This window comes from Lagenorhynchus albirostris, chromosome 6 (genome assembly GCF_949774975.1).
Source record: "Lagenorhynchus albirostris chromosome 6, mLagAlb1.1, whole genome shotgun sequence".
Taxonomy (NCBI): domain Eukaryota; kingdom Metazoa; phylum Chordata; class Mammalia; order Artiodactyla; family Delphinidae; genus Lagenorhynchus; species Lagenorhynchus albirostris.
In genome coordinates this window covers 117,286,753-117,314,051 of record NC_083100.1, presented here as the reverse complement: position 1 = coordinate 117,314,051, position 27,299 = coordinate 117,286,753, and the positions used below count along the sequence as shown (strand labels likewise).

General features: G+C 43.5%; 1 protein-coding gene across 4 annotated transcripts in view; it reads right to left on the bottom strand.

The window, feature by feature from the left end:
* The window catches only part of FAM168B (family with sequence similarity 168 member B), a 49,531-nt gene that overhangs the window by 11,466 nt on the left and 10,766 nt on the right, over positions 1-27,299 (bottom strand). For 2 of the 4 annotated variants that reach the window (XM_060153130.1, XM_060153129.1), the window contains 5 exons: positions 22,679-22,762; positions 7,275-7,417; positions 6,965-7,142; positions 5,046-5,171; positions 39-4,603 (listed from right to left, as the gene is read on the bottom strand). In XM_060153130.1, coding sequence (XP_060009113.1) covers positions 5,059-5,171; positions 6,965-7,142; positions 7,275-7,417; positions 22,679-22,762 — 518 coding nt within the window. In that variant the 3' untranslated portion in view covers positions 39-4,603; positions 5,046-5,058. Of the gene's footprint in view, positions 1-38; positions 4,604-5,045; positions 5,172-6,964; positions 7,143-7,274; positions 7,418-22,678; positions 22,763-27,299 lie in introns of those variants that run through there. The other 2 variants (XR_009541213.1, XM_060153131.1) reach the window with 2 other exon arrangements.

Sequence of the window (27,299 nt, the reverse complement as noted above, 5' to 3'; positions counted from 1 at the left end):
GACAAAACCTATGGGGAAAAATCATGAAAATCACAATATGCAACACAAGTCAATCTTTATTGAAAACTGCAGTATTAATACATAACAATTCTTGTTACAATAAACGTGCTTTTAAGAATTTTAAATCTGAGCTCATCTACTCATCAGATTGCATAAAAAATTAAAATAGTACGAATTTACACATAATGGAATTGGCTCAGGATGGGTGTTCCATTCCTTTGTATTGATTGACACCTTAAGTTCAATGCAGAGGTGAGGGGGGCCTTTAACACTGGAAGACAATGCTGACTTAAGTTTTAAAAAAGTACTATCAGAACGGTCTAAAAAAAAAAAAACAGTATTCCAAAATCGTTTTAAAAAAAACAAAAACCAATTTCCTAGTCAGTAACAGTGGCTCCCTGGGGTCTCTCTTGAGTGGCCATCACAGTAACCCCGCCAGGAACACATGAGAGCTGGCCTCAGGTCCAGCCCAACTGGTCTACCAACCACTGGTCTGCACGAGGACCTACAGGAGACCAACAGGGCTCAGGAGGCCAAGCCAAGACACTTGTCATCTCCAACACACCAATCCTGGGAGCACAGCATCCCCTGAAGCTCACTGCAGGCTCCCTGCACAGAGATGCCAGCCTCTCCTCGTCTCCCTGTCCCAAGTGACTTGACGTTTGATCCCGGGGATTCAAATAAGATTACCCCAGAGGTTTTCTGTTCAAGAGAATAGGGTGGGGAAAGAGACAAATCCTCTGAAACATGTAAGATCAACTCTGCAACTTTCTACCTGAAAAGATCAGACCCTCCTTTGCAGGCTGTCCTCTGCAGGCTCCTTTCAGAAAGCTCAGGTTGAGTAACAAACAGCTCAGGACAAAAAAACATACCAACATGTGAAATGTGCTAGAGGAGAGTCACGCGGGCCACCCTTCCCCTATGCCAACCACTCCTCTCTAGAGACACACCCGTCCTTAGAAAGCACCAAGAGAAGAACCAGAAGCTGCCCCCCACCTCAAGCCCCACACCCTTAAGCCTGCCCTTGCACGGCCAGAGGAAGTCAGGCAGGCGTCCCGTCTGGGCAATGCCCAGGCTGGCAAGAACGGGGGTGTCCAGCCGTTAGCTGCCAGATAGGGAGAAGGTGGCCCAACTGGTCTGAGTAATACTGTTTCCAAATGTTTACAAAGGACAGGTGAAGAAGTCTGGGTTTCCTTCTTAAAAAGCAAGCCCCAATACTGATGCGTCTGGTGCCTGCCATCCTTTCTCCACCTGCTGGCAGGACAGCACTACCAGAGATTAGTACATCCCAAGCCCCAAGAATCTGTTTCCTCTTGTTTGAAGTGCCGATGCCAGCAGATGGAGCGAGGCACTGCATGCCCAGCCTGGGAAGGGCAGGGCGCGTACCGACCAGTTGTCCAGCCCACAGCTCAGAACCACATTCGGCTCCTGTAAATACTACATTTGCATAGCACTCAAGAAACAGAGTCACATAATACAACTGGTAGGCTTAATAACCAAACCAATAAGAATGCTGAGAAAAGGTTGAACACAAGAGACGTAAAAGATTCTGGAAGCGCTTCTGTGCTTGTCACCATGAATGGCCCTGGCCCGGATGCTGGCCTCAGTTCTCAAAGGCAGCAGGATGACGGGACCATCACTCATCGTGAAACGTTCAGTCACCTGGCCCAGATCCAAACAAGATTTCCCTAAGCAGAGAAACATACCTTCTAAACCTTAGGGGAAGGCTGAAGAATAAAATTTCTTTAAAATATTCATGAAAAAAAATATATATATCCATGATGATACCTATGTTTATAGGAATTAGTTCCTTTACTTGCCTGTCTCAACTTCTAAAATAACTGTAATTTAGCTGAAAGACTCTCAAATTAGGAATGTCACATATAAAAAATGCAAAATTTCTCTGAATGTTCTACTATTGTGCTTAGGATATCAAATTATGCAACTTTATAACAGAAGCTCTATTCCTTAGTTAATTTTACTGGAACTAAATGCTGCTAAAATTACAACATATGATAGTTTTGTTACTATTCATTATATCCAGATTCTCACCTGCTAGACAAGATCTACCTTCCATATTTGGTAGCTGATGCCGATAGTTTCAAAATTAAAAAGGTTTCCACAGAGATGTATTCCATAATGCAAAAGTATCTGATGAAGTCTCCCAACTCAACTTCACAAAAGGGAAATAAGATTTTTAAAGAAATTACAGGGGGGAAAGTGTTTATAAAGCTGATGTAAATGGGGAGAAAACGAAACCCACTCTTTTCTTTCTCTTGAAAACACCATTTAATTCAGTGCTCGTGAAAACACTCACCCTGTGTGTGCCAAGTCTCAGGCAAGCTGGAAGAAACAGCCTATATAATTTCTCATAACTTCCTCCTGAATTCAAATGAGTCCAATCCTTACAGGTAGTGGCATGTGTGTTTCTGTGTGTGCGCACACTGGGACGTTTAAAAAGCATATCCTAAACTCTTATTTTCTCCTATCTTATTACGCTAAACTGGGGAAACCAACTTCTCTGTTCAGCCCCTGGAACCCTTAGAACATATTGATATTACAAACCGTCCACTATACAGATGGAATTACCAACAAAGAGTTGAAGTGGACAGTGTGCCTGGGGTAAATGGCTGCTACTCACACACACACACACACACACACACACACACACACACACACACACACACACACACACACACACACACACACACACACACACGAATACACACATACAAAGGTGGGTTAAGTGCTCTTGAAGCAATTTAAAGTACTTATCAGTAAACACACTATGTTACAGACATTAGAAATAAATCTTCTGTTTACAATGATCCATGCAAAAATATTCCTAAAACTCTTATAAAATAAAATGTGAAAAAGAAAACTATGAAGAGTACTTACTATAAAAAATAAGGTTACCAAAGGCTCAGGGGTCAGGTATCCACTCACCATCCGGGGCTGAACGCCACCCCAGTGCCGGAGCCCTGACCAGCTGCCGGAGCCGTAAGGAGAGAAAGGTGCCCTCCCCACCTGAGGCCCACAGCGCTTGAAACGACGACGGGGTGGAGCAGGGGCACCCCCGCCCCTGACAGACCGCTGAAAGGGAACAGCCCTCACCCCCCACCCCCTCCGACTTCATCTGAGGACAGACACACACACACACCCATCGATACAAGTTGGGCACATTTAGGCAAAAATTCCTCTTGGTTTCTTATGTACAATATTCAGATTTTAAACACAAAATCCTTTCTGTGATAAGTTCTGGCAGGCAAACACGTTCTGATGCTGCCTGGCCCTTTGCTGTCCACACGTGCTTTGTGCTGAGTGTCCCCAGCCACGAGAAGAGATGGCCAAAGGGGCTCACAGACAACAGGCGCCAGCCCTTTCCTCACACCTCCCCACAGCCATCTCCACGAGCGCCCTCCAGGTGGTCTCAGAGGACAAGTCCCCATCAAGTGCATGGGCCGAAACACAGCCACAGCCCTGCCTCTCTACAAGGAACAATCAATATCCAATAAAGTTCTGTTCCCTTTTAAAAGTTCTTAAATATACAACTTTCTTCATAACACACAGCTGAATGAAGTCTTTGCCTTCTTTGTGAGAGGAAGAACAACAATGCCTACATATGTTTTCAGGTGACTCAGACATTTCCCGGGCGGGTGGGGGTAGGGGGGAAAGGAATGATTTTTCTAAGCTAAATAAAGGTGAGGCCAATACCTCCTCCAAGTGTGGCTGGTTCTCTCATATATCTCCCATCCCAGGAAAATAATTTAGCTCTACATAGGACTTTTCCATTAAACATATAGAAAACATCATCTCTATCTGTAAGAGATTTGTAATGAAAATTTAGATGGCAGAGAAAATTGCTTTGCTGACACATAAACCACCTTGTGTCCCTAACTGGATTCATGGTAATCCCTAAGGACGTCCACATCACACTGACCCCACAAGCCTAAATGGAGAGAAAGCCATTAACCTGGCTGCACCCCAAGCAGCGGTGGCCTCCCCACACTCTCCCCGTCCCTGCAACTCTCTCCCAGTGCAGTCCGTGCAAAAGGAACAGATGGGTGGAAACTAGAAGTCCACGTTTCCAACTGGCAACCCACGTCAACCCCAAAAGGCTGAAGAATCATCAAAGAGATTTCAGATGCTCTATGAAGAAATTCACTTTAACACTTATAACTTTAAGACTTTGCATACATTACAACAGTGCATTAGTGATACAAGTTGTAAAATACTTTTCCATTCCTTTGGATTTTGCATATGATGGTTCTGCATCAGTCACTGCAGGTAGATTGAGCAAGCTTTGTTTTTGTGGTTTTTTAACATGCATTCAACTAGATATGATTCAGAACAGATTAACACTCCCTTTTTATCATTACAGTTAGCTAAAAAATTGCCTGGCAGCCCACCAAACAGGATTTGCTTTAAGACCAACCCACAGAGTCAGTTGGAGACTGAGGGTGCTAGGACCTGCTGGGCCGGCCGTAGTAGTGTTTAGCTAAGTGTCGAGAGCATTAAGAAGAAAGTCCTGGTTGGAGGCACAAGGCCTGCAGCACCAGCTGTGGAACCTCCATGATGTGACTGCACAGCTCCATCCACAAACCTGGGGGTGGGGAGAAAGAGGGACACAGTCACACACAGCTCCTCTGGCACCACTGCTCAGGGAAGGAGGCATTCAACTGGAGGAGGAGATCCACTAGCACAAGAAAGGGCAGCAGCAAGAGAGGCAGCCGTGCTGGTTCCCACGGACCCCAGAGACTTCCAGTTACAACTAGAGTCCTACTTCCTGCAGGAGGCGGGCAGGAGACTAGAGCACAGCCCAGGTAAGGGACACAGTGCAGAGGATGCACAGCAAGAACTCATGGTTTCCTCCTTCTTTCCTCTGCAGAGTCCCAATAAGGACAAAAATTTAAACGCTGCATTGCCTTTGGATCATCAGGTAGCATTTTTCTTGGCAGTATTTAAAATGACACAGATCTCCCATTCTCCTCTTAAAAAAATGCACTTTAGTCACAAGCTGGCCTCGGGCTTCACCAGTCACTTACGTTTGCAGGGTGATCACCACTGGGGGGGCACATAGCTGTAGGTGGGCGTTCCTGGGGCCCGATACGTGGGCACGGTGACGGGGTGGGGGGCGACAGGAGTTGGGGAGTGGGCAGTCAGCAAGGTACCTGGAAGGAAGAGCAGGCATCTCAGTGGAGGGCAGCACCCCACCACTGCTCCCTCTTACAGGGGAGCTCCCGCCCAACCCCCGCGGCAAGGCGGGAGGCAGACAGGAAGAGGGGATGGCTCTGACCCACAATGCTCTCAGAACTCTTGATTATATACAAGTCAAAGCTGTATAAACACAGCAAGCTCGCATGGATAGCATGTCTGCAGAAGCCTTTGGGCCTCCTCTCCATAAAAGCATACCGTATTATTTTTCCAGATGAGGTGATAAAAAGAAAACAAAAATATTATTCGGCCTTAAAAAGGAAGGGAATTAGTCACATGCTACAACACGGATGAACCCTGAGGACATTATGCTCAGTGAAATAAGCCAGTCACAAAAAGACAAATTCCGCATGAGTCCACTTATACGAGGTCCCTAGAGGAGTCAAATGGATAGTGACAGAAGGGAGAATGGTGGTTGCCAGGGTCTGGGCCAAGGGGAAGGGGGAGCTGTTTAATGGGTACAGAGCTTCAGTTCTCCAGGACGAGAAAGTTCTGGAGATGTGACACCACAGTGTGATAACACCACTGACCTGTACACTTGGGTTATGGTGGTAATAAATAACTGGAAGAGAGGGAGAGAGGGAAGCGGAGGGAGATTCCCAACTACATGAGCTTCTGAGTACCGTAAGCTAAGCATGTTTTCCCTGAAACTGCAGAAAACTCGGCTGTGTCCATTCACGGACAAGCACCACCTCGAAGCTACAGCCTCACCCGGCAGCCCTCCTCTCCTCCTCCTTCCTGCCTGCACCCACACCAGGGCACCCACACCAGGGCCTGCCATCCCCGCCCTCCATGTGCCGCAAACACGCAGTTTCTATCTGTGCCAGACCCTCCTCCGCCTTCACGGTAAGTATGGGAAAACCAAATGAAAGAGTGACTCTAAGCAGAAACACACATGGTATCCTGAAACACCATTCTCTCCTGACACGTCTTCCTTATACTGAAGTCTAGGAAAACAAAGAGGGCACTATATATATATATATATGTATTTTTTTTTCTAAAGACCCAGCCATGGGCAACCAAACGCATTGTGTGTACCTGGCCCCTCACCACAGACAATTCACATGCCCACAGGAGGTAACCTAATCCCTAGACATTCAGTCAAGCCCTCAAACACTCCAAGGTTCTATGGAGACAGGCCCATTCCAGCCACGGGTCTCTTCTGTCTGTGGTTTATTTTCCAGACCTAGGGGAAGCCTGGGGAGATAAAATCAATGTACGCCAAAGGATTTCTACAGGCAGCTGTTATCTCTATGAACACAAGACCGGCTTTCCTAGATTCATAGAAACATCCCCGTTCAGACAGCTTGGCCTGCACTGGTATCCCACACTGAAGGGGAGGATCAACAGGGCCAGCCCCCAGATCACAAAGTACCCCCCCCCTGCCCAAGCTCTATGTGCTCGCCATAGGCATCTGGTCACTCCTTGTCCCTACAGCCAAGTGACTCAGCTCTCCAAAAAAAGTGGCCCCATCCCATTTGGAGACGGCTACTCAGTCATGGTCTATGGAAAAGGTACTTGGTTCATGGTCTAAACCCCACACTCCAGTCTCAACTGAAAGGAGAGTGAAGAGAAAGGAGGGGAGGTAAAGAAAAACACAACATGCCACTTCTTCCCAAAAGGATCAGATGTCCTTCCACACAACCCTAGCCATGAAAAGTCAAAGCCAAGGGTCAGAGTACTGGTGAGCTCTCCCTTCCCCCAGCCCTCATGCCATCACAGAGCAGGCACCCCAGGGCCAAGGACTCACCCGCTGACATGGCCATAGTGGTCCCCGCCACCATGCCCATGGTGACGCCGTTGCCTCTAGGCGGAGGGATGGCAGCAGGGTACACCGTCGCCGGCATGCCGTTGGGCTGCACCACTGTGGTGTGGTGGATGACGTGAGGGGGTGCTGCATACAGGGGCTGGGGGTAGTACGTGCCTTGCTGGGGAAAGAAGAGAGACAAGGGCCACAGGGTCCCACACCCAGAGGGTCAGAGCCCCGAGAAATCGGCCATTCCCACAAGCACAGTGCCCAGGAGACCCCGTAAGACTCCCACAGCGCGCCCCAGGCCTACCTGTGCGTACGGGCTCTGCTGGGGGTAGGCACTTCGCACGGGGTACACAGCGGTCTGGTAGGGGTTGGGGGAGGAGGAGTACGGTGGCACCGCCCCGCTGGTGGGGGAACAGGACACTTTGTAAGGTGTGCCAGGAGTGTAACCTGAAACAAAGAAGCCCAAAGCCTTAATTCAAACCCACACTCGGCCAGACACAGGGGACGAACCAAGCATGCAGCGAGGAACGAGGCAGTGTTCCAGCCCCGACCACAGTCATATCTGACACCTCTGCTGAGATGTGGCTTCACTGCTTAGACTTTATGTGCAAGTATTTTTTTTTTCGGGGGGTGGGGAGAAAGTTCTACCGAGTGCATACTTACATAGGAACAGGAAAGAAACACTGGTCCTGTCGGAATTTAAATTAGCACGCCCTTGCTGGGGCACAATTTGGCATTAAAAGTATGTATGTCTTTTAACCCCACCATTCTACTTCTAGAAATTTGTCTTAAAGAAACAAGCACAGCACATAAAAAGATGCTCAACATAGCTCATCATCAGGGAAATGCAAATCAAAACCACAGTGAGGGATCTATCGCCTCACACCTGTGAGAATGGCTATGAATAAAAAGAACACAAATAACAAAAGTCGGTGAAGCTGTGGAGGAAAGGGAATCCTCATACACCGTTGGTAAGAACACAAATTGGTACAGCCACTATGGAAAACAGTATGGAAGTTTCTCCAAACACTAAAAATAGAACTACCACATGACTCAGCAATTCCACTCCAGGGTATTTATCCCAAGAAAACGAAAACACTAATTTGAAAAGATACATGTATCCCAATGTTCATAGCAGAATTATTTACAATTGTCAAGATAGAAAGCAACCCTAAGTGTCCATCAACAGATAAAGAAGATGTGGGAAACACACACATACATATGGTCACGCACGGGAATGTTACTCAACCATAAAAAAAGAAGGAAACTTTGTCATTTGCAACATGGATGGACGTGGAGGGTATTATGCTAAGTGAAATAAATCAGAAAGAGACAAATACTGTATGGTATCACTTATATGTAGAATCTAAAAAATACAACAAACTAGTGAATATAACAAAAAAGAAGCAGACTCACAGATATAGAGAACAAACCAGCGGTTCACTGGAGAGGGAAGGGAGGAGGGGGGCAACACAGGGGTAGGGGATTCAGAGGTACAAACTACAAGGACACACATAGGGAATACAGCCAATATTTACAGTAACTATAAATGGAATATGACCTTTAATAACTGTGCATCACTGTATTGTACCCTGGTAACTTATAAAATACTGTACATCAACTACACTTCAATTAAAAAAGAAAAAAAGAAATAAGCATGGATTTGAACAAAGGCTGAACTGTAAGCATGCTCATCACAGTGTTGTTAATTACAGCAAAAACAAAAGGAAAAACTTGTTTAAACACCAGGGTTTTGCTAAAAAGACTTCTGGGTCTAAGGTACAGCAGGCTGAACATATACTTTTGCCTTTGTCCCCACCCAAAATGACAATAAAGCAGATTAATAAAAAGACACAAAGCCACACAGATCAAGAATAGAGAAAAGACATTTTAGAACCTAATAATTTTGGAATCTTTCTAAAAGTACAAGTGGAAAATAATTTAGCAGACTCAAAAAAGCTGTACTCTCAGCCAGCAGTGAAGAGGGTCAAGCAGCAGCCTGACACCTGGAAAGCCCCTTCCCCTAGACCTAGAAGCTGTCAGCATGTGTTGCCAGGAAGTGACGAAGGACCACGATCTGGAAGAGGGATTCAGAGGCTACCTGGTAAGCAGTAAGATGCCTGGCTCCCCTCCTGACTCCCCATTCCAACGGAGGAGTTTTTCTCCAGGGAGGTTAAGAGAGGGTCCCTGAATTGCCACGTTCATAGCCCACTGATTTATACAGACTAAACCACCAGCAAACTGTGGTACAACCATACAACAAAATACTACTACTCAGCAACCAAAAGGATAGAACTGCTGATACACATAACATGGGATAAATCTCAAAAAAAAAGAAAAATACAATATGCAAAAGAAGTCAGACACAGTAACACATGATATGAAACTCTAGGAAAGACCAACATAATCTACAGAGACAGAAAACCAATTAGTGGTGCCCAGGGGCCAGAGGGCATGAGGGCATCTTTCACAGGAATGAAGTCACTTGACTGTTTGTGGTGTCACACATCTGTATACATGTCCAAACACACCAAACTGTGCACTTATAAAGGATGGCTTATATGCAAATTATACCTCAATAAAACTGCTTTCTAAAAAGTCTGAGAAGCCATTTCTCATTCACTAGAACGGCTGAGATGGCAGAGTGCTCACACGAGTTCCATGGAACAATACAACTTCTCATAAAGCTACAAATATACTTCCCATAGGGCCCAACAATTCACTCCTAGATACTTTCCCTAGAAGAATGAAAACATACTTCCACAACAGGACTTGTAAAAAATGTTCACCAATCTTACTCATAATAGCCAAAAGGTGGGAAATAATCCAAATGTTTATCAAGAGGAAAATGGGTAAATTATGATACATCCATATAAATACTACTCAGTATCAAAAGGCAAAAGCATGAATGAATCTCAAAGCATGCTGACCTTTTAAAAGACATCAGACACAGAGCACACACTGCATGATCTCATTTTCAACACTTAAATAAACCTAGCTATGGTGACAGAAGTCAGGGGGAGTGGTGTATGATTTGGAGCGGACGAAAGGAAAGCCTAGGCGCAGTGGTTGAGAGTCCGCCAGCCAATGCAGGGGACACCGGTTCGTGCCCCAGTCCAGGAAGATCCCATACGCCGCGGAGCAGCTGGGCCCATGAGCCATGGCCACTGAGCTTGCACGTCCGGACCCTGTGATCCGCAACGAGAGAGGCCACAGCAGTCTGAGAGGCCCTCTTACCGCAAAAAAAAAAGAAAAAAAAAGTGCTCAGTATTTTGTTTTGGGTGGTGGTTACATGAGTATGACAATTGTCAAAATCCATCCAAATGAACATTTAATATGTGGGTGATTTGCATAAATTATATCTCAAACTTAAAAATGAGCTGAGTATTAAAAAAATGAAAGTTTAAAAATTTTAAACCACTTTATTGAACTGTGTTTAGCGGTGTACTTATATTTTAATCTAAAAGAGAAAAAAAGAATGAATGACTTCCAGGATATACACTAGGTTTTTTTGTTGTTCTTTTTTTTAACATCTTCCTTGGAATATAATTGCTTTACAATGGTGTGTTAGTTTCTGCTTTATAACAAAGTGAATCAGCTATATGTATACATATATCCCCATATCCCCTCCCTCTTGCGTCTCCCTCCTACCCCTCTAGGTGGTCACAAATCACCGAGCTGATCTCCCTGTGCTATACAGCTGCTTCCCACTAGCTATCTATTTTACATTTGGTAGTGTATACATGTCCATGCCACTCTCTCACTTCGTCCCAGCTTACCCTTCTCCCCCTCCCCATGTCCTCAAGTCCATTCTCTACGTCTGCATCTTTATTCCTGTCCTGCCCCTAGGTTCTTTAGAACCATTTTTTTCTTAGATTCCATATATATGTGTGGAGTCTCAGGATTTGGAAAAGCAACGTTAAAGACAAGAGCAACGTTAAAGACAAGGCAAAAACAAATATGGTATTTGTTTTTCCCTTTCTGACTTACTTCACTCTGTATGACAGACTCTAGGTCCATCCACCTCACTACAAATAACTCAATTTCGTTTCTTTTTATGGCTGAGTAGTATTCCACTGTATATATGTGCCACATCTTCTTTATCCACTCATCTGTTGATGGACACGTAGGTTGCTTCCATGTCCTGGCTATTGTAAACAGAGCTACAATGAACACTGTGGTACATGACTCTTTTTCAATTATGGTTTTCTCAGGGTATATGCCCAGTAGTGGGATTGCTAGGTCATATGGTAGTTCTATTTTTAGTATTTTAAGGAACCTCCATACTGTTCTCCATAATGGCTGTATCAATTTACATTCCCACCAACAGATACACCAGTTTTAAATGATCTTTTTTTTGAACCACAAGTCCCCCTTTCCTCCAAGGGGCCAAGTCAGTCCTGGAGACCCACTGAGAACCATCATGCACTTGGTGTGCCTGGGTTCACTAAGACCTTAAATGCCATGTTTCTCGTTTATTCCCCAGAGTGTCCCTCATGGTGTTCATGATGAAGATGCTGGTAAAGGTGTTAATGCCCCAAAGTCACACACATCAGAGCAGGTGCTCAGACAAAACCAGATCCAGCTGCACTGAGCAATGACTCCTTTGCCCAAACCAGGTAATTCCCAAGCTCAGCTCGTATCTGTTTGAAGGAGAAAAGACCCTCACAGGTTTCCCTATTTCTGTGTTTTAGAAAAAAAATTTTGTATTGAAGTACAGTTGATTTACAATATTGTGTTAGTTTCAGGTAGACAGCAAAGTGATTCAATTATACACACACACACACACACACACACACACACACACACACACACACACACACGGGTTTTTTTCATATTCTTTTCCATTACAGGTTATTCTAAGATATTGAAATAGTTCCCTGTGCTATACAGTAAATTCTTATTACTTCTCTATTTTATGTATCTATTTGTATCTGTTAATTCCATACTCCTAATTTATCCCTCCCCTCTCCCTTTCCCCTTTGGTAGACTGAAGTTTGTTTTCTATGTCTGTGAGTCTGTTTCTGCTTTGTATATAGATTTGTATTATTTTTTAGATTCCACATATAACTGACATCAATATATTTGTCTTTCTCTGTCTGACTTACTTCACTTAGTATAATACTCTCTAGGTCCATCCACATTGCTTCAAATGGTAATTATTTCATTCTTTTTTATGGCTGAGTAACATTCCAACATACACACATATACCGTGCCTTTTTAAACCAATCACCTGTTGATGGGCACTTGGGTTGTTTCCACGTCTTGGCTATCGTAAATAGTGCTGCTATGAACACTGGGTATCTTTTCGAATACGAGTTTTTATCTTTTCCGGATATATGATCAGGAGTGGGATTGCTGGATTATATGGTAGCTCTATTTTTAGTTTTTGTTTTATTTACTTATTTGCTTATTTATTTATTGGCCACCTAGCACAGCTTGTGGGATCTTAATTCTCTGACCAGGGATTGAACCCAGGGCCCCGGCAGTGAAAGCGCCGAGTCCTAAACACTGGACTGCCAGGGAATTCCCTATTTTTAGTTTTTTAAGGAACCTCCATACTGTTTTCCATAGTAGCTGCACAAATTTACATTCCCACCAGGTTTCCCTATATTATTTTGAAATTCATTAACTATTATGTAAGTAAAAACAATGCCAAAATTTGAAGACACCAAATTTCAATACCAGTTTTGAGCTGAAAGAGAGTAGAATAAAGAGTCTCAGGATTTGGAAAAGCAACATTAAAGACAAGAGCAGTTAAATCCCTCTCTCTAGCTGCTCATCTGCTAGTCTTTAAGAGGGACAGAAAAGGAAAGTGATAGTTTCACAGGTATATACATGTTAAAACCCATCAAATTGAAGCTTTAAATACATGTACTTAATTGTACACCAATTATACCACAATAAGGTGGCAAAACATTTTCTTTAATTACAAAGAAAAAGGTAATTATGAAAGCCACTAATTTCTAACCCTGCATTGACACTCCCAGGAGACGGCTCAGTGATAGCTCCTAATTCCCCATAAATGACTGACTACATCAGAGGAGGAAATGAGGCACTGGTGCCTGGACACACTTGTGACCAGTCATGGTGATGGAAGCACTGCACCAGGGCAGAGTGCTGCCAACTGCCAGAGTGCATCACCAACATCACACGCCATGCTTGGGGCCAACAGGGCTTGTCAAAAGGTCCAGCCCTCTTGACAAGGTGTTGACTTCAGGGGAAAACCACAAGGAAAGAGACCACCAAAACAGCAGCACTGACACAGTCCTGGCTGGCAAAAGCAGGAGCAGGTCGTCTCAAAAACAGAAGCTTGTGGATGAAGGCAAAGTAGGTCTGGACAGCTCCCTCCACCGCGAGCTACCCTCTCCTTCCCACTTCTCACAACCCTGCAGCAGCGGCATCGTTGAGTTAACTCACAGGGGAACACTGCTAAACGTGGTCCCACTGGCCTGAAGTAAGAGAGCCTCACTGGAGTCACTAAACTCACATTTGACCAAAAGGATATCAGGTTTTTATAAAAATGTCGGAAAATCAAAATATTCACAGAATTAGCATATTTTGAGAACAAGTGCTAGACTTCAAACTAGAAAATCACGTTCAGAATTTCTGGTGCTAGCCAGTTTTCATAGGTTAAATGGAACCAACAAGGTCCCCCCCTTTCTTCACTGTACAATTAAAAAACATCCATGACATAGATGAAACAACTGGAAATATAAATACTGATTGTAGTATTGATAGTATTATAGTTATTTTTTAGGTGTGATGATATGTATTTTTAAATTCATCTTTTAAAGATAATACTGAAAAACCGATGAATGTGATGTCTGAGATGGGCTTCAAAATAATATAGGGGAAAGTGACAGGAGTACAGATGGAAAAGATCAACCGTAAGCTATTAACTGCTAAGTCTAGGGCATGGGCAGGTGGACCCCGTACTGTGTACTTGTGTATACTTGTAACTGCTGAGGCTAGGGTGTGGGTAAGTGGCCATCATCCTGCTGTGTACTTATGTATTTTTGTTATTTCAAATTTTTCATAATAAAAAGTCTTTCAAGGTGTTTTATAAAGGTTAGGTAGATTTATGGATTAAAAGAGACAAGAGACATAACAAACTCAACTTTATAAAAAATTCAACATGTAAATTTTGAATAGATCCTATTTCCAAATCTTTTTTAAATTTTTTGGGACAAATGGGCAAATTTAAATATGAATTATAAAATGAAATGAGAGAATTACTGCTTCTAAGTATGATAACAGTATCACAGTCATGCAGAAGAGCATCCTCATTATGTTATGTTGAGGGTCAAACTGAAGCCCACAGGACAAGTGCCAAAAAAGGCTATAACTCTGAATTGCTTCAAGAAAAAACCAAAAACAAACAACAAAACGTACACACACACTCATCTTTATATGGTAGATAAAGCACATACGGCAAAATGATAACTGATGAATCTCGGTGCTGGATATTATGGACATTCACTACACTGTTCTCTCAACTTTTCTGTATATTTGAAAATGTTTTGTAGTAAATAAGGTGAAAAAATTATAATGCCTTCTGATGGTGACACACAACTGAGAGAGGAGCTAAGAAAACCTTCCAGGAAACAACAGTCATGCAGGAGCTAAAGGGACAAGGAAGGAAGCGGCAGAGGTCCCCTGCTACTAGGAGAGGAACATAAAAGCTTTCTGAGCCTTTAAAAAGGCCATAAGCTAGGAAGGCATGGCTCTTCAGCAATCTGATCTGAAAGATAACCTGGCAGCTAGGTACTAGCTGGAAAGACAAATAAAGGTAAAATATGCCAATGTTCAATACACACACAGCCAACCCTCTATGGAAAGTCATGGTTCTACAGGATAAAGTGATTCAAAAAGGAATGAGAAGAGAAAGGACAACCTGTCTGAGGAAGTGAAAACACACAAGCAATGCATTCATGACCTGAATGAAAAACTGGGAGAAAATAGAGCCTCTAAAAAAGCCATCAATATTCCTAATAAGAAAGTCCATGACAATTTTGTCTCTGTTCAAACTGCAGAAAGAGCCTGGAGCTTGGATTGAAGGGAAGCTGGAAGCTGTCCACCTGAGTAAGCTTCTAAGGACACGGTATGAAAGCAAAGTTAGGAAGATCTAAGCATACAACTCTCCAGAGAGAGGTCCTCTGATTCAGAAGCACTCTTCTGGCCCACCATATCCACTAAAAAAAAGGTAAAGTCCCTTATTTACCACATTCAACAATAGGCCAACTTATGATGTCGAGCTTTTCTTTTAAGGGAGGCTAGAGGCCTACTGCTGCAGAAACCCATCCAGCAAGCCTGAGGTCTCTTAATCATCTGAGATATCTTTTTTATAACACCTGCCTCATATGTACACTTTATTGAAGATAAAGAGATGACTCCAAGAAGCTACCATGTGTATGCATTTGTCAGAATACAATGAATGGTATATTTAAAATGTGAGCATTTCATGTATGTAAATTTCACCTAAAAACAAAACCTAAAAGAACCGTAAACAAATATTAACAATATGCCCACTGAAGTAGATGGGGAAAAGCATCCTGACATCCACAACTTACCTCAAAACACATGAAAAAACAAGATGGACTGAAGGATGGATGGAGTACAATGTTTAATTTTAAAAGTTGATTTTAGGGACTTCCCTGGTGGTCCAGTGGTAAAGAATCCGCCTTCCAATGCAGGGGACGCGGGTTCGATCCCTGGTTGGAGAACTAAGATCCCACATACCGCGGGGCAACTAAGCCCGCGCGCCACAACTACTGAGCTCGCGCGCCTCAATGAGAGAGCCCGCGTGCCTCAAACTACAGAGCCCACGCACCCTGGAGCCCGCATGCCACAACTAGAGAGAAGCCCACGCACCAAACTAGGGAGAAGCCCGCGCGCCACAACAACGAGCCCACACACAACTCAGATCCTACGCAGCCAAAAAACTAAAGAAAATAAATTTTTTTAAAAAAGTCAATTTTAAAAAGTTTAATTATAGAATCTTGGCAGTCCATACGTAGATGCTTACTGTGAATTTTTTCAGCTTCTCTGTATGTTGGAAAAATAGTCACCCACTATTTCTACTAATTATAGCAACAATTTTTAATATATATTATCTTACTGCTTATTCTTGTAACTGTGAGCTATGTCCTGAACTCTTGAGAAAATTGATTTTGGTTTTTTGTATGGGCATGAATATTACATCACTTTCTATCCAACACTGAGACAAATCAATTTCAAGGAAAGCAAACATGTCCCCCAGTCAATTAAAAACCAAGTGTGTATAGGCACTTTCCTTTTTGTTTTATATAACACCAGATCCACTGTCTCACACCAGAGAATCTCAACAGGAATCTTATGAACTTAAAATTTAAAAATACATAAATAAATATACATACATCTCATAGTATCCAAACTAGACACTTTGTGAAATAATATTTAGATCTGCCAACCATTCACAATACAAAACCAAACACACGCATTGCTTGGTCTTTCAAAAACACTAACAGCTTTCCAGATGCTCCTTCCCTAAAGACGATTCATAAGGGTGCCACACAGACAACACACTGGCCACAGCCTTCTTCCCCCTCACTCTCAGCAAACATGCATCACCGCAGGCTGACCTCCTCTCTGGGCAGAACTCACGCACAGGGCCACTGCTCTCAGGCTGCTGTGAGGGGCCAGAAGCTTTTTACATCGGAACAGATCATTCTTCCCCAAAAGTACCGCATACCACACAAATTGCGTATAGTAACTTTCTGAGTATAAGACATTTATTTAGAAAATTTGGAAATTCAGAAACATATAGTATATGTGAGGAGGAAGGACCTGCACCAAACACAGCATCATGAAATTTCATAACCTGGAGACAGAACTACTACAGAGCACCAAAGAGACGCCCAGCTCAGTCAACCAAGCATCAGAAAGGTACCGACACTCTCAGCAGCAGCAACAAAACTGGCAAACAGTTCGGCAATGTCCTCAAAATTCTGAGGGGAAATAACTGCTAGCCTAAAATTCTATATCCAGACAAACTAACAATGAAGTGTGAGTGCAGAATAAAATGTTTTCCGACATGAAAAATCTGAAAACTGTGACTCTCCCATATTCTCCTGGGAGATTACTGAAAAAGATCCTCCACTAAAACCGAAGAGTAAACTACAAAAGTAGACAAGGAATCAAGTGGAAGGGAAGAGGAGGGAACTCCCTGGGGTGATGGAGGAGAATGACCCAGTGTAAGGCCCAGAGGACAAGCAGCCCAGGCCAGAGTAGGAGAGAGGGTTTCAAAAAGACACCACCAAGAAAAGAAAACACGAACACCTTACGTGGCCTAAAATGCTGAGAAGAGACCCCACACCTGGGGGGAAGCTGAGGGTTTAATTAACTTTGTGGTTACAGAAATCTAATAAAGGACACTAGGTCCAGGGGAGAAAAAGTAACTGCAGAAGAAAACAGCCACTCGTTCACAGCAGGGAGCAATGCTCACAGGGTCACAGTAACAGCGGTAGGAAGGAAAATTAGGAATCTTTAAACTATGTGAATGTAAACCTTTAACTTAAGTGAGAGAGAGAAACAGAGGCCATGACCCCACAACCTATTAACACACTAATGCTCTTCTCTCCTGCGTGGCCCGCCTTAAGTGAAACTTAATTTTTAAACAAACCTGGGATCTTACTTCATGGACATAATTCTGAGCTTAAAAAGAAAGTGACATATCGTAAAGCATTTCCACTTACTAAGTATCCCTCATAAACAAGTAATAAGACCAGTTAAACACTGAAATAAGCCAACAGTTTAATCAAACCATTACTTTACTAGATATATCTACATGTATACATAAATATTTGCATAACTGATTATTCTCATTTTTAAGCTTCTATTATATTGCCAAACTGTCCTCCAAAAATGTTTCCCCAATTTATCCGCCATCCAGTCATGCATGGCAGCAACCAGAGAAGCCTTTCATCACTCCTAGCAACGTTTTCATCTTTTAAAAATATGTGCCAATGTAATATCTAAATCACCTCTTACATAGAGCTTACTAAAAAGAACTGAATGTTTTCTTGATGATTTCAGATGACCAATGCAGATATTAGTTACAGATACTCCTGGCTGTAAGCGGGAACAGAACAGAAGCCTGAATGTGCATCCCTGGTGCCTTGGGAGCTTGATTGCGTGCTTGCAGCTAGAATCCTCAATTAACACAGCTGAGGAGATATAATGATTCATTAAACAAAATGCCCAAAATGAAACATCTTTCCCAGGAGTGACAGAGTCAGGATTTGAGCCATATCTTGGTAATGCTACAGCCCAAACTCTTTCCAATATACTGTTCTGATTCCAAAAACAGACAGCCCTCTCTGGTTGCACATGTACTCAGCCTACTAGGCTTGTTCATGAGGATGAAATGAATATCACCTCCATTTCCAGATTCTGAGTGATGGAATCTTTCAGCAAAAGACATGACATCTCCTCACAAGGTTCTCTAAAACCTCCCTACGTCACACTTGTAAGAGCTAAGAAATAAGCAGTGTTAGGGCTGCAAAAGTGCTTTAAAAGCTACATACACAACCCCTATACAATACATCAGCTTTGTCCAAAAATCTGGTGGTGAGAGAACCAGAACATTGAGAAAGCAGCAGAAATGGAGAAAAATTTTGTTTAATTTTTCTATAGTGACAATTTTGGCTTACTCATCACATAAGAAAAAAAAGCCCACTGAAAAAGTTAATTTAAAAATTCAAGCTATGAACAATAAATGCTGGACAGGGTGTGGAGAAAAGGGAACACTCTTGCACTGCTGGTGGGAATGTGAATTGGTTCAGCCACTATGGAGAACAGTATGGAGGTTCCTTAAAAAACTACAAATAGAACTACCATATGACCCAGCAATCCCACTACTGGGCATATACCCTGAGAAAACCGAAATTCAAAAAGAGTCATGTACCAAAATGTTCATTGCAGCTCTATTTACAATAGCCCGGAGATGGAAACAACCTAAGTGCCCATCATCGGATGAAAGGATAAAGAAGATGTGGCACATATATACAATGGAATATTACTCAGCCATAAAAAGAAACGAAATTGAGCTATTTGTAATGAGGTGGATAGACCTAGAGTCTGTCATACAGAGTGAAGTAAGTCAGAAAGAAAAAGACAAATACTGTATGCTAACACATATATATGGAATTTAAGGAAAAAAATGTCATGAAGAACCTAGGGGTAAAGCAGGAATAAAGACGCAGACCTCCTAGAGAACGGACTTGAGGTTATGGGGAGGGGGAAGGGTGAGCTGTGACAGGGCGAGAGAGAGTCATGGGCATATACACACTAACAAACGTAGTAAGGTAGATAGCTAGTGGGAAGCAGCCGCATGGCACAGGGATATTGGCTCGGTGCTTTGTGACAGCCTGGAGGGGTGAGATAGGGAGGGTGGGAGGGAGGGAGACGCAAGAGGGAAGACATATGGGAACATATGTTTATGTATGACTGATTCACTTTGTTATAAAGCAGAAACTAACACACCACTGTAAAGCAATTATACCCCAATAAAGATGTTAAAAAAAAAAAAATTCAAGCTATGAAAATGCTGAGGATCCCAGAAAAAGAAGGGAGCACAGCTGTAGCCTAGACTCAGATCAGGTGGCTGCAAGCACTTGCATGACACCGGCAGGACCTTCCAAGTGCCTTTTATCTTTTTCATTCACAAATTTCACATACATCTTTATTCCCAGCTTCTCCTAAAAATCTGAAGATCTGGCAATGCTGGACGAGCAGTGTGGCAGCCGACCACTATCCAGCACCCATCAGTGGACACCCCTTTCAACAAGGCAGGCCCTCTTGGCAGCCACTGTTCCCACCAAGACCACTACTCCCACCTGCCCGCCCCAGCTTCTGGGTTAGAGGAACAGCTTGAGAGCAGTCTTGGAAAAGAGGCAAGAAAGGGCCCATCTCCCTACAAGAAAGGAAACACGCGAGAGAAGAGGAATGGCACCTGTTCTACAGGTGGGCCAGAGGAGGAAACTATCAGACACCAGCACCAGCCCGATAAACACCAAACTTTCCCTTCAGGGGAGCACTTCACACCCTGGGCAAGGAAAACGGCTTCACCAGCCTCAAATAAACCTGAGGCTCTTTTTGTAAAAGAATAAGAAAGTTGGAAGCTTTTAGTACATTTTTACATCAATTTGTACTCCATAGAGAAAATGAGTACAAGTGAGCTACGCTGGAGAATTCTAGAACAGTGACATTTTATGGTTGTCTGCAGCATGATCACATACAGTAAAAAACAACTAATACTTATGCAAACATAAACTTCAATCCATTCCTACCACCATATAGAAAAATTAATCCAAAATAGGTCATAAACCTAAATGTAAAACCTAAAATTATAAAACTTCTAGGAGAAAACCTTTGTGATGCTGGGTTAGGCAAAGATTTCTTAGAAACGATACCAAAACCGTGATTCATAAAAGAACAAGATGATAAAGTGAACTTCATTAAATTTAAAAACTCTTGCTCTTTTAAAGACACTGTGAAGAGCCACAGACTATGAAAATATATTTGCAAATCATATATCTAATAAAGAATTCTCAAACCCAACAATAAAAAAAAACTTAAAAACTGACAGGCAGAAAAGGATGTACACAAACACTTAACCAAAGACACACAAGTGGCAAACAGGCACACGAAAAGATGTTCAACATTATTAGTCATTAGATAAGTTCAAATTAAAACTACAGTAAGATATCACTACATATTCACTAGGATGGCTGAAATTAAAAAGAATGACTATATCATGTATTAGCAAAGATATAAAGGAAACTGAACTCTCTTCCACCGCTGGTGGGAACATAAAATAGCACAACTCCTTTGGAAGAGTGTGGCAGCTTCTTACAAAGTTAAACATACGCCTGCCTTAAGAGCCAGCCACTCCACTCCTCTGTATTTACTCAAGAGAAATGGAAGGGTATGTCCACATAAAGAATGTACACAAGTATTCACAGCGGTTTCATGTGTAACAGCCTCAGACTGCACACAGTCCCAATGTTCATCAGCCAGTGAATGGGTAAGCAATTTGTGCTATTTCTGTACAATGCAATACTACCCAACAATAATAAGAAACGAACTACTGATATACACTACAACATGGATGTCAAAAATTATCCTGAATGAAAGCCAGTCCCCCAAAAAGGGCATTCAATATGATTCACTTATACAAAATTTTAGAAACTACAAATGATCTGTAGTGAGAGAACACAGATGAGTGATTTCCTGGAGCCTAGGTGAGGTCACAAAGGGGCAGGAGAAAACTTTTGGGGATGAGTGATATGTTCACTCTAGACTGAGAAGGTGGCATACATCATATCAAGTACCCTTTAAATATATGCAGTTTACTGAACATCATTCAGACATCCAGAGAGCTCTTTTAAAAAAGTTAAACAAGATGAGATGTTTCACAAAAGGAGATGGTGGTGCCATTTGGCCCTTAAATAATCTAGTGAGTAATAACATAATACTGCTTGTCCCAGGGAAGGGATGTTCCATAACAGATCCCAAAAGATGGCACAAAGTAGCAGGTTCTCTAGTTCTTGGGGGAGAAAGAGTGTGAATAAAAGCTATGCAAAAACAAAACAAAATCTCTTTTGGAAAGAACAGGTCAATGTGTCAAAGAGCTAGGGATTTAAAGTTGGGACTCTAGGCTTCACTGTGTCTTAGTCATGGGAAACCATCATAACTGCAAACATTACTCTGGTGTAAGTGCAGGGAACGTGAAGCCAAGGAGAGAAAGCTTGGGAGCAGGAAGACCAAGCTAAGAAGGTCTTTCTCTGGGTGTGAGCTACAGGGTGAACAAAGGCAGTCAGATTGGGAATGGAATGCGAGTCATGGACAGAAGGGCCACGGAAGGAAGGAAGAATTTTATGATTATCAAACTGGAAGAACTCAGGAAAAGGACACTGCTGCTGCCTCCTCTCCTGTCAAGTTAACCATGTGAGGCTAGGGGTTCCGAGGGACAAAGAAGCACCCCGGCAGACACGTGAGGCTGAGCCTTCAGGTCAGAGTGTAGGTCACCACTGCTGCAGCAGAATCACAAAGTCCATCCTGGGTGAATAAAGCCTGGAATGAGCCAACACCAAAATGCAGGCTCAAAGAGGAAAGTCCCATTAAAAAAAACTGTCTTTACAAGGACCAGACCCAAACAAATTCCACTTTCAATTGTACCACTTGATTTCTAAAATCGGAAACTATTCTCATGCACCTTACATAGAAAACAAGACTTTCTTTTAAAGCCATAATCAAGGTGCTCAAGGTCTAGAGAGAAATCAGTTATCTCTAAAAATGTTAGCAACATGGAAATTCTGCTTATTAACATGGCAACGTGATCTTTAGTTTCTAATAATCAACACTATTTCATAAATACATACATGTTCTGGCACAACTAGTTACCTGTAACAAGCTATGATGGAATGAAGATCCGTGTTGTGGAAGGACACCAGAAATGCAATATACTGATACAAAGCTTTATGTGCAATAAGGATTAAGCTTTTATTGTACTTATTAAGAAGCCTAATTTTATGAACCAATAAATCATTTCAACCCCAAATCCCAATTCTATAACCACCCTTCTCAAAATCCATCCACTTGACATTCTCCCCCAGCCACAAGGACAAAGCACTTTTGCCACCCAGCACATTATGGCCTGCTTACCTGTTTGGAAGGTAGGATTCGCTCCAGGGTACATGTTGGGGGAATAGGCAGGAGCTGCTGCTGCATAGCCCATGGGGAAACCAGCTGTAGAAAAAAGAAAAAACAATGTGATTTTAAAACCAGGGCTCCCACAGACCCAGCTGTCCTCAGCTTCTTCACCGCAACCCCCAGACTGACTTCAGGAGCCCAACAGCGCTATGGGTGCTGAGCAGGTGGTCTCTACTTGTCTCCTCTCCTCAGAGCTGTGATGGGTCACAATCATAAACGAGTCTTTTAAACCTAAGAGTATAACTGCTTACAACTTTCTAAATTTATTTGACAGAAACTGAATTAGAATGAAGTAAAAAAAATATATATCCTAAGCTGAAGTCAGAAAACTCTCAATTCTTCTGGCAGTTTTATTTTCGATTCTAATCGCCTAATTTATTACTTAGCAAGAGTAATAAGAGTGTTGCAAGCTTCACATGCTAAACGGGCTCTAACCAGCACCATACACAAATGGAACTGGGAAAAATCTAATCACACATTCCGTTTGCAAGCAACCTGACCTTTATTAACACAAATGAGGAATCCTTAATAAGACTAAACTACAACCACTAATTGATCACGTGAACACAACAGAACCATCAAGAAAGACGTTAGTGTTTCAGCCAGAGCCAGAGGGGCGGGCTTCCCTGGTGGCGCAGTGGTTGAGCGTCCACCTGCCGATGAGGGGAACACGGGTTCGTGCCCCGGTGCGGGAAGATCCCACATGCCGCGGAGCGGCTGGGCCCGTGAGCCATGGCCGCTGAGCCTGCGCGTCCGGAGCCTGTGCTCCTCAACGGGAGAGGCCGCAACACTGAGAGGCCCGCGTACAGCAAAAAAAAAAAAAAAAAAACCAGAGAGGGGCCTCAGTTATTCGCTCCACGTCCCTCACAGCTCTCAGCTCGATCCATTCACCACGCAACAATGGGGCCTTCAAGAGCCTTCTCTACATTCAGGGCACAGAGCCAAGATGACCCAGGTTTGCTAGTCTACTACCTACACAAATGGTTGTGAGAAGCTGTAATCCCTCCAGAAAATTCTAACCTGCAGGGTTCCAAATCAACATGGTTGAGAACCACTGTTCCCTCCCACTCCTGTCCATCTTCCCAGTCACCGTACTGTCCTCCTGAAAATGCCCCTTGGCGAGTACCATGGACTGTCTCCTCCAACATCTACCTCCTTTCTGGCAGGCAGGGGCTGGCAAGCTAAAAACTACACTGCCCGGACTCCCCCTCTTGCAAGAGGTTGGAAGTGATCCCAAATCCCAATCACTTCATAAAAACAAAAACTTAAATACCACTAGCTGTGTAAAAAAGACTTAGCTTTTTACAAGAAATATACTAGCAAGTTATGTAGACAAAGGGAAAGTACACTTAATATATAAGTAACTTTTAAAGTTAAAAAAACAAAAACCCAAAAGAAAACGGAAGACATGGACAGAGAGAACTGCCAACTACCATTTCTAACTTCAGGCTGGCACAAATCCAAAAGCTGAGGACACGCTTTCTTGGCAAGGTTGTGGGGTAAACAACAGTCTCACACCCTTCTGGTAGGAGTGCAAAGCAGTAAAAATCCTACGCAAGAAGGGAAATCGGCAGTACCTTTAAAATTACATCTGCGTTAGAAGATGTGGTATACCTACAACAGAGTATTACTCAGCCATTAAAAAGAATGAAATAATGCCATTTACAGTAGCATGGATGTACCCGGAGATTATCATACTAAGTGAAGTAAATCAGACAAAGAAAGACAAATATCATGTGGTATCGCTTATATGTGGAATCTAAAAAAAAAAGATACAAATGAACTTATTTACAAAACAGAAACAGACTCACAGACTTAGAGAAAGAACTTAGGGTTGCCGGGGGGAAGGGTAGGAGGGAGGGATAGATTGGGAGTTTGGGATGACACGTACACGCTGCTATATTTAAAATAGATAAGCAACAAGGACCTACTATATAGCACAGGGAACTGTGCTCAATATTCTGTAATAACCTAAATGGGAAAAGAATTTGAGAAAGAATAGATACATGTATATGTATAAGTGAATCACTTTGCTGTACACCTGAAACACAACATTGTTAATCAACTATACTCCGATATAAAATAAAAATTTTTAAAAAGAATAACAGGAAAAAAAAATCATCTGCATTTACTCTCTCCACTGGCAATCCCACCTCAAGGAATCCACCCTGAAGATAATTTTCACAAACACTATCAACTGCAGTATTACTGGAATAGCAAAAGACTTCAAACAACATACCCATGCAAAGAACTGGTTGAATAAAACTATGGAAACCCCCACAAGATGAAGGGTTATGCAGCAGTACTATGTATTATAAAATACAAATAAGAACAAGGCAAACCTTTGTGAACCGACAGGGAACAATCAAGAAGCTGACAAAGCCAAGTGACCACAACCACCTGCATCTCGATTCCAGAAAACAACCTGCCGTTCGGCTGTGGGGAGGAGGATGTGGGAGGAGAGCCTTCAGCAGCAGGGCTTTGCAGGGCCACTTCTGCCTGCCGAGGCCTCCTCTAACTGCCAGTGCCGCCCCAGGGCTCCCCAATGAGCCCGCTGACACTGCACACTCGGGTCAGGCTCCCACACCCAGTACTGCTTCCACCCCACCAGATCCTTACAAGCGTTACCCACCCCCACAACGTCTGAACTCCTAACTCCATCTCAGGGTCTGATACCCTCGTGCAACAAAGGCGAAATTAGAATATATGGACATAGTTGGCCTGGGAGCATGATATGTCTGTGTCCCCTCCCAAATTTACATGTTGAAACCCTAATCCCCAATGTGATGACATTTGGAGATACTTAATCGTGGTAATCATTTCACTACATATACATACATTAAATCATCACATACACCTTAAAAAAACCCATGTTGTACAACCTAAATATATACGGTTTTTATTTATCAATCATACCTCAGTAAAGCTGGGGGGAAAAAAAGATCAAGCAACGTGCTGTGTGGTTAACAAAGGAAGATATCAACCGGATTACCTATAATTTTTAATATACTTGTTTATTACATTCCATGAAAAAAACACTAGGAATGGCAAGACACAGGACCTTATGGGTGAAATAGAAAAAGATAAACTGATAACACAGACCACGGGTGATCCACAGACTGCAGTCAGCCAACAAGGTCTTTAAATTGTGTATTTCTTATGACTTAGAAAACTAGAGCTCAGGTTTGCTCCAAGCCGCCCCTGCTGTTTAGAAGAGCCGTGCGGGGAGCTTTGGTCCCTTTGGTCTAACCCCTGCCCTCCAGTGCTCCGCCAGTGGGTGGGGAGGGGCCAACCTGTGCATCCGGCAGGGAATCCAGGAGGGGGAGCTGCAAAGGACTGGGTGGGGTTGCGGAGCTCCTGCTGCTGAAGTCGGGGAAGCAAGGGAGGGGATGCGGGGGTGCAGGGTCCCAGAGCTGGACCCACTGCGGTGGGACACAGCCTCCTAGCCTCCCCTCCCCCACCTTACAGTAGGTTCCAATAATATTTAATTGCATCTCGGGCTTTCGGGCTTAAAACTCACCCACAGGCTCGCAGGTCCTTTGACTGCACTCCTTCCTCTATTAGATAAAGTATGGGGGGGAGGACGGGACACCACAACGACAGGGAGGGGACTGGAGGGACCCCTGAAGTACTGGCCTCAGCTGACTAAAGAGGTCTTGACCCACGCTGTCACAGACCCCTGTCAGAGGACCCCTTAGGGCGGAATTGAGGGGGACAATTAGGAGGTGGTCTGTGTCAAGTGAGCATGGATCACCATGGGGTGGGGAGCACGGTGACCCCTGAGAAGTACTGTTAGAAAGATGCGTTCCTCCCTCCTCTTGAAGGATGTGGGTGGGCTTTAAGGCTCCAGTCCCCGCCACACTGCACCGACTGCACCTCTGGCGCCGGCCTTGTTAGCCTGGCTTCCAGTCCTAGAACTTGCCAGGCTCTGGGGGAGAATCTGGGCTGCTGAGAGGGTCGCTGGGGGCTCAAGCTGCCCCTGGGTTTCGCAAGTGGAGGGAGGAAGGGTGAAGGCAGTAGTGGGGTGGGGCCGGGAGGGGTGAGTGCCCCGGGAGACCCTGAGAGAGAACCCCCCCCCCCCAGCCCCTGCCCTCTGCCGCTGAGCCGGATGCCCGAGACTTTCCGTGCCTCTGGGAGGAGCCCTGCTTCTTCACCCCTGTGCTCAGAACCATCTGGAGACAACTCCTCACCCTCCGGCTGCTGTGCCACGGTTTTCCTTTAAATGTTGTTCTTGGCTCATTTGGCTTTCAGTTCCCTAAACAGCAGTTTTGAGCTCTCCAAGCTATTTAAAAGTGTTCTCCTTAAAGTGCGACTAAAGCCCACTCTTCTGGAAAAACTACCTTCACTTCAGAGGAGATATTTTTTCCTCCCCATTTCTTCCTTCTACCGCCCTCTGAACAATCAAGCCAAAGTCAAGCAGCTCTGTGAGCACTAAGCAAAGATAAACACAAAGAAAATCACATCTAGCCATTTCACAGTAAAAACAAAGATATTTTAAAAGCAGCGGGGTCGGGGGTCGGGGGGAGGGAAGGGATATACTAACTCCAAAGAAACAAAAATAATTCTGACAGAA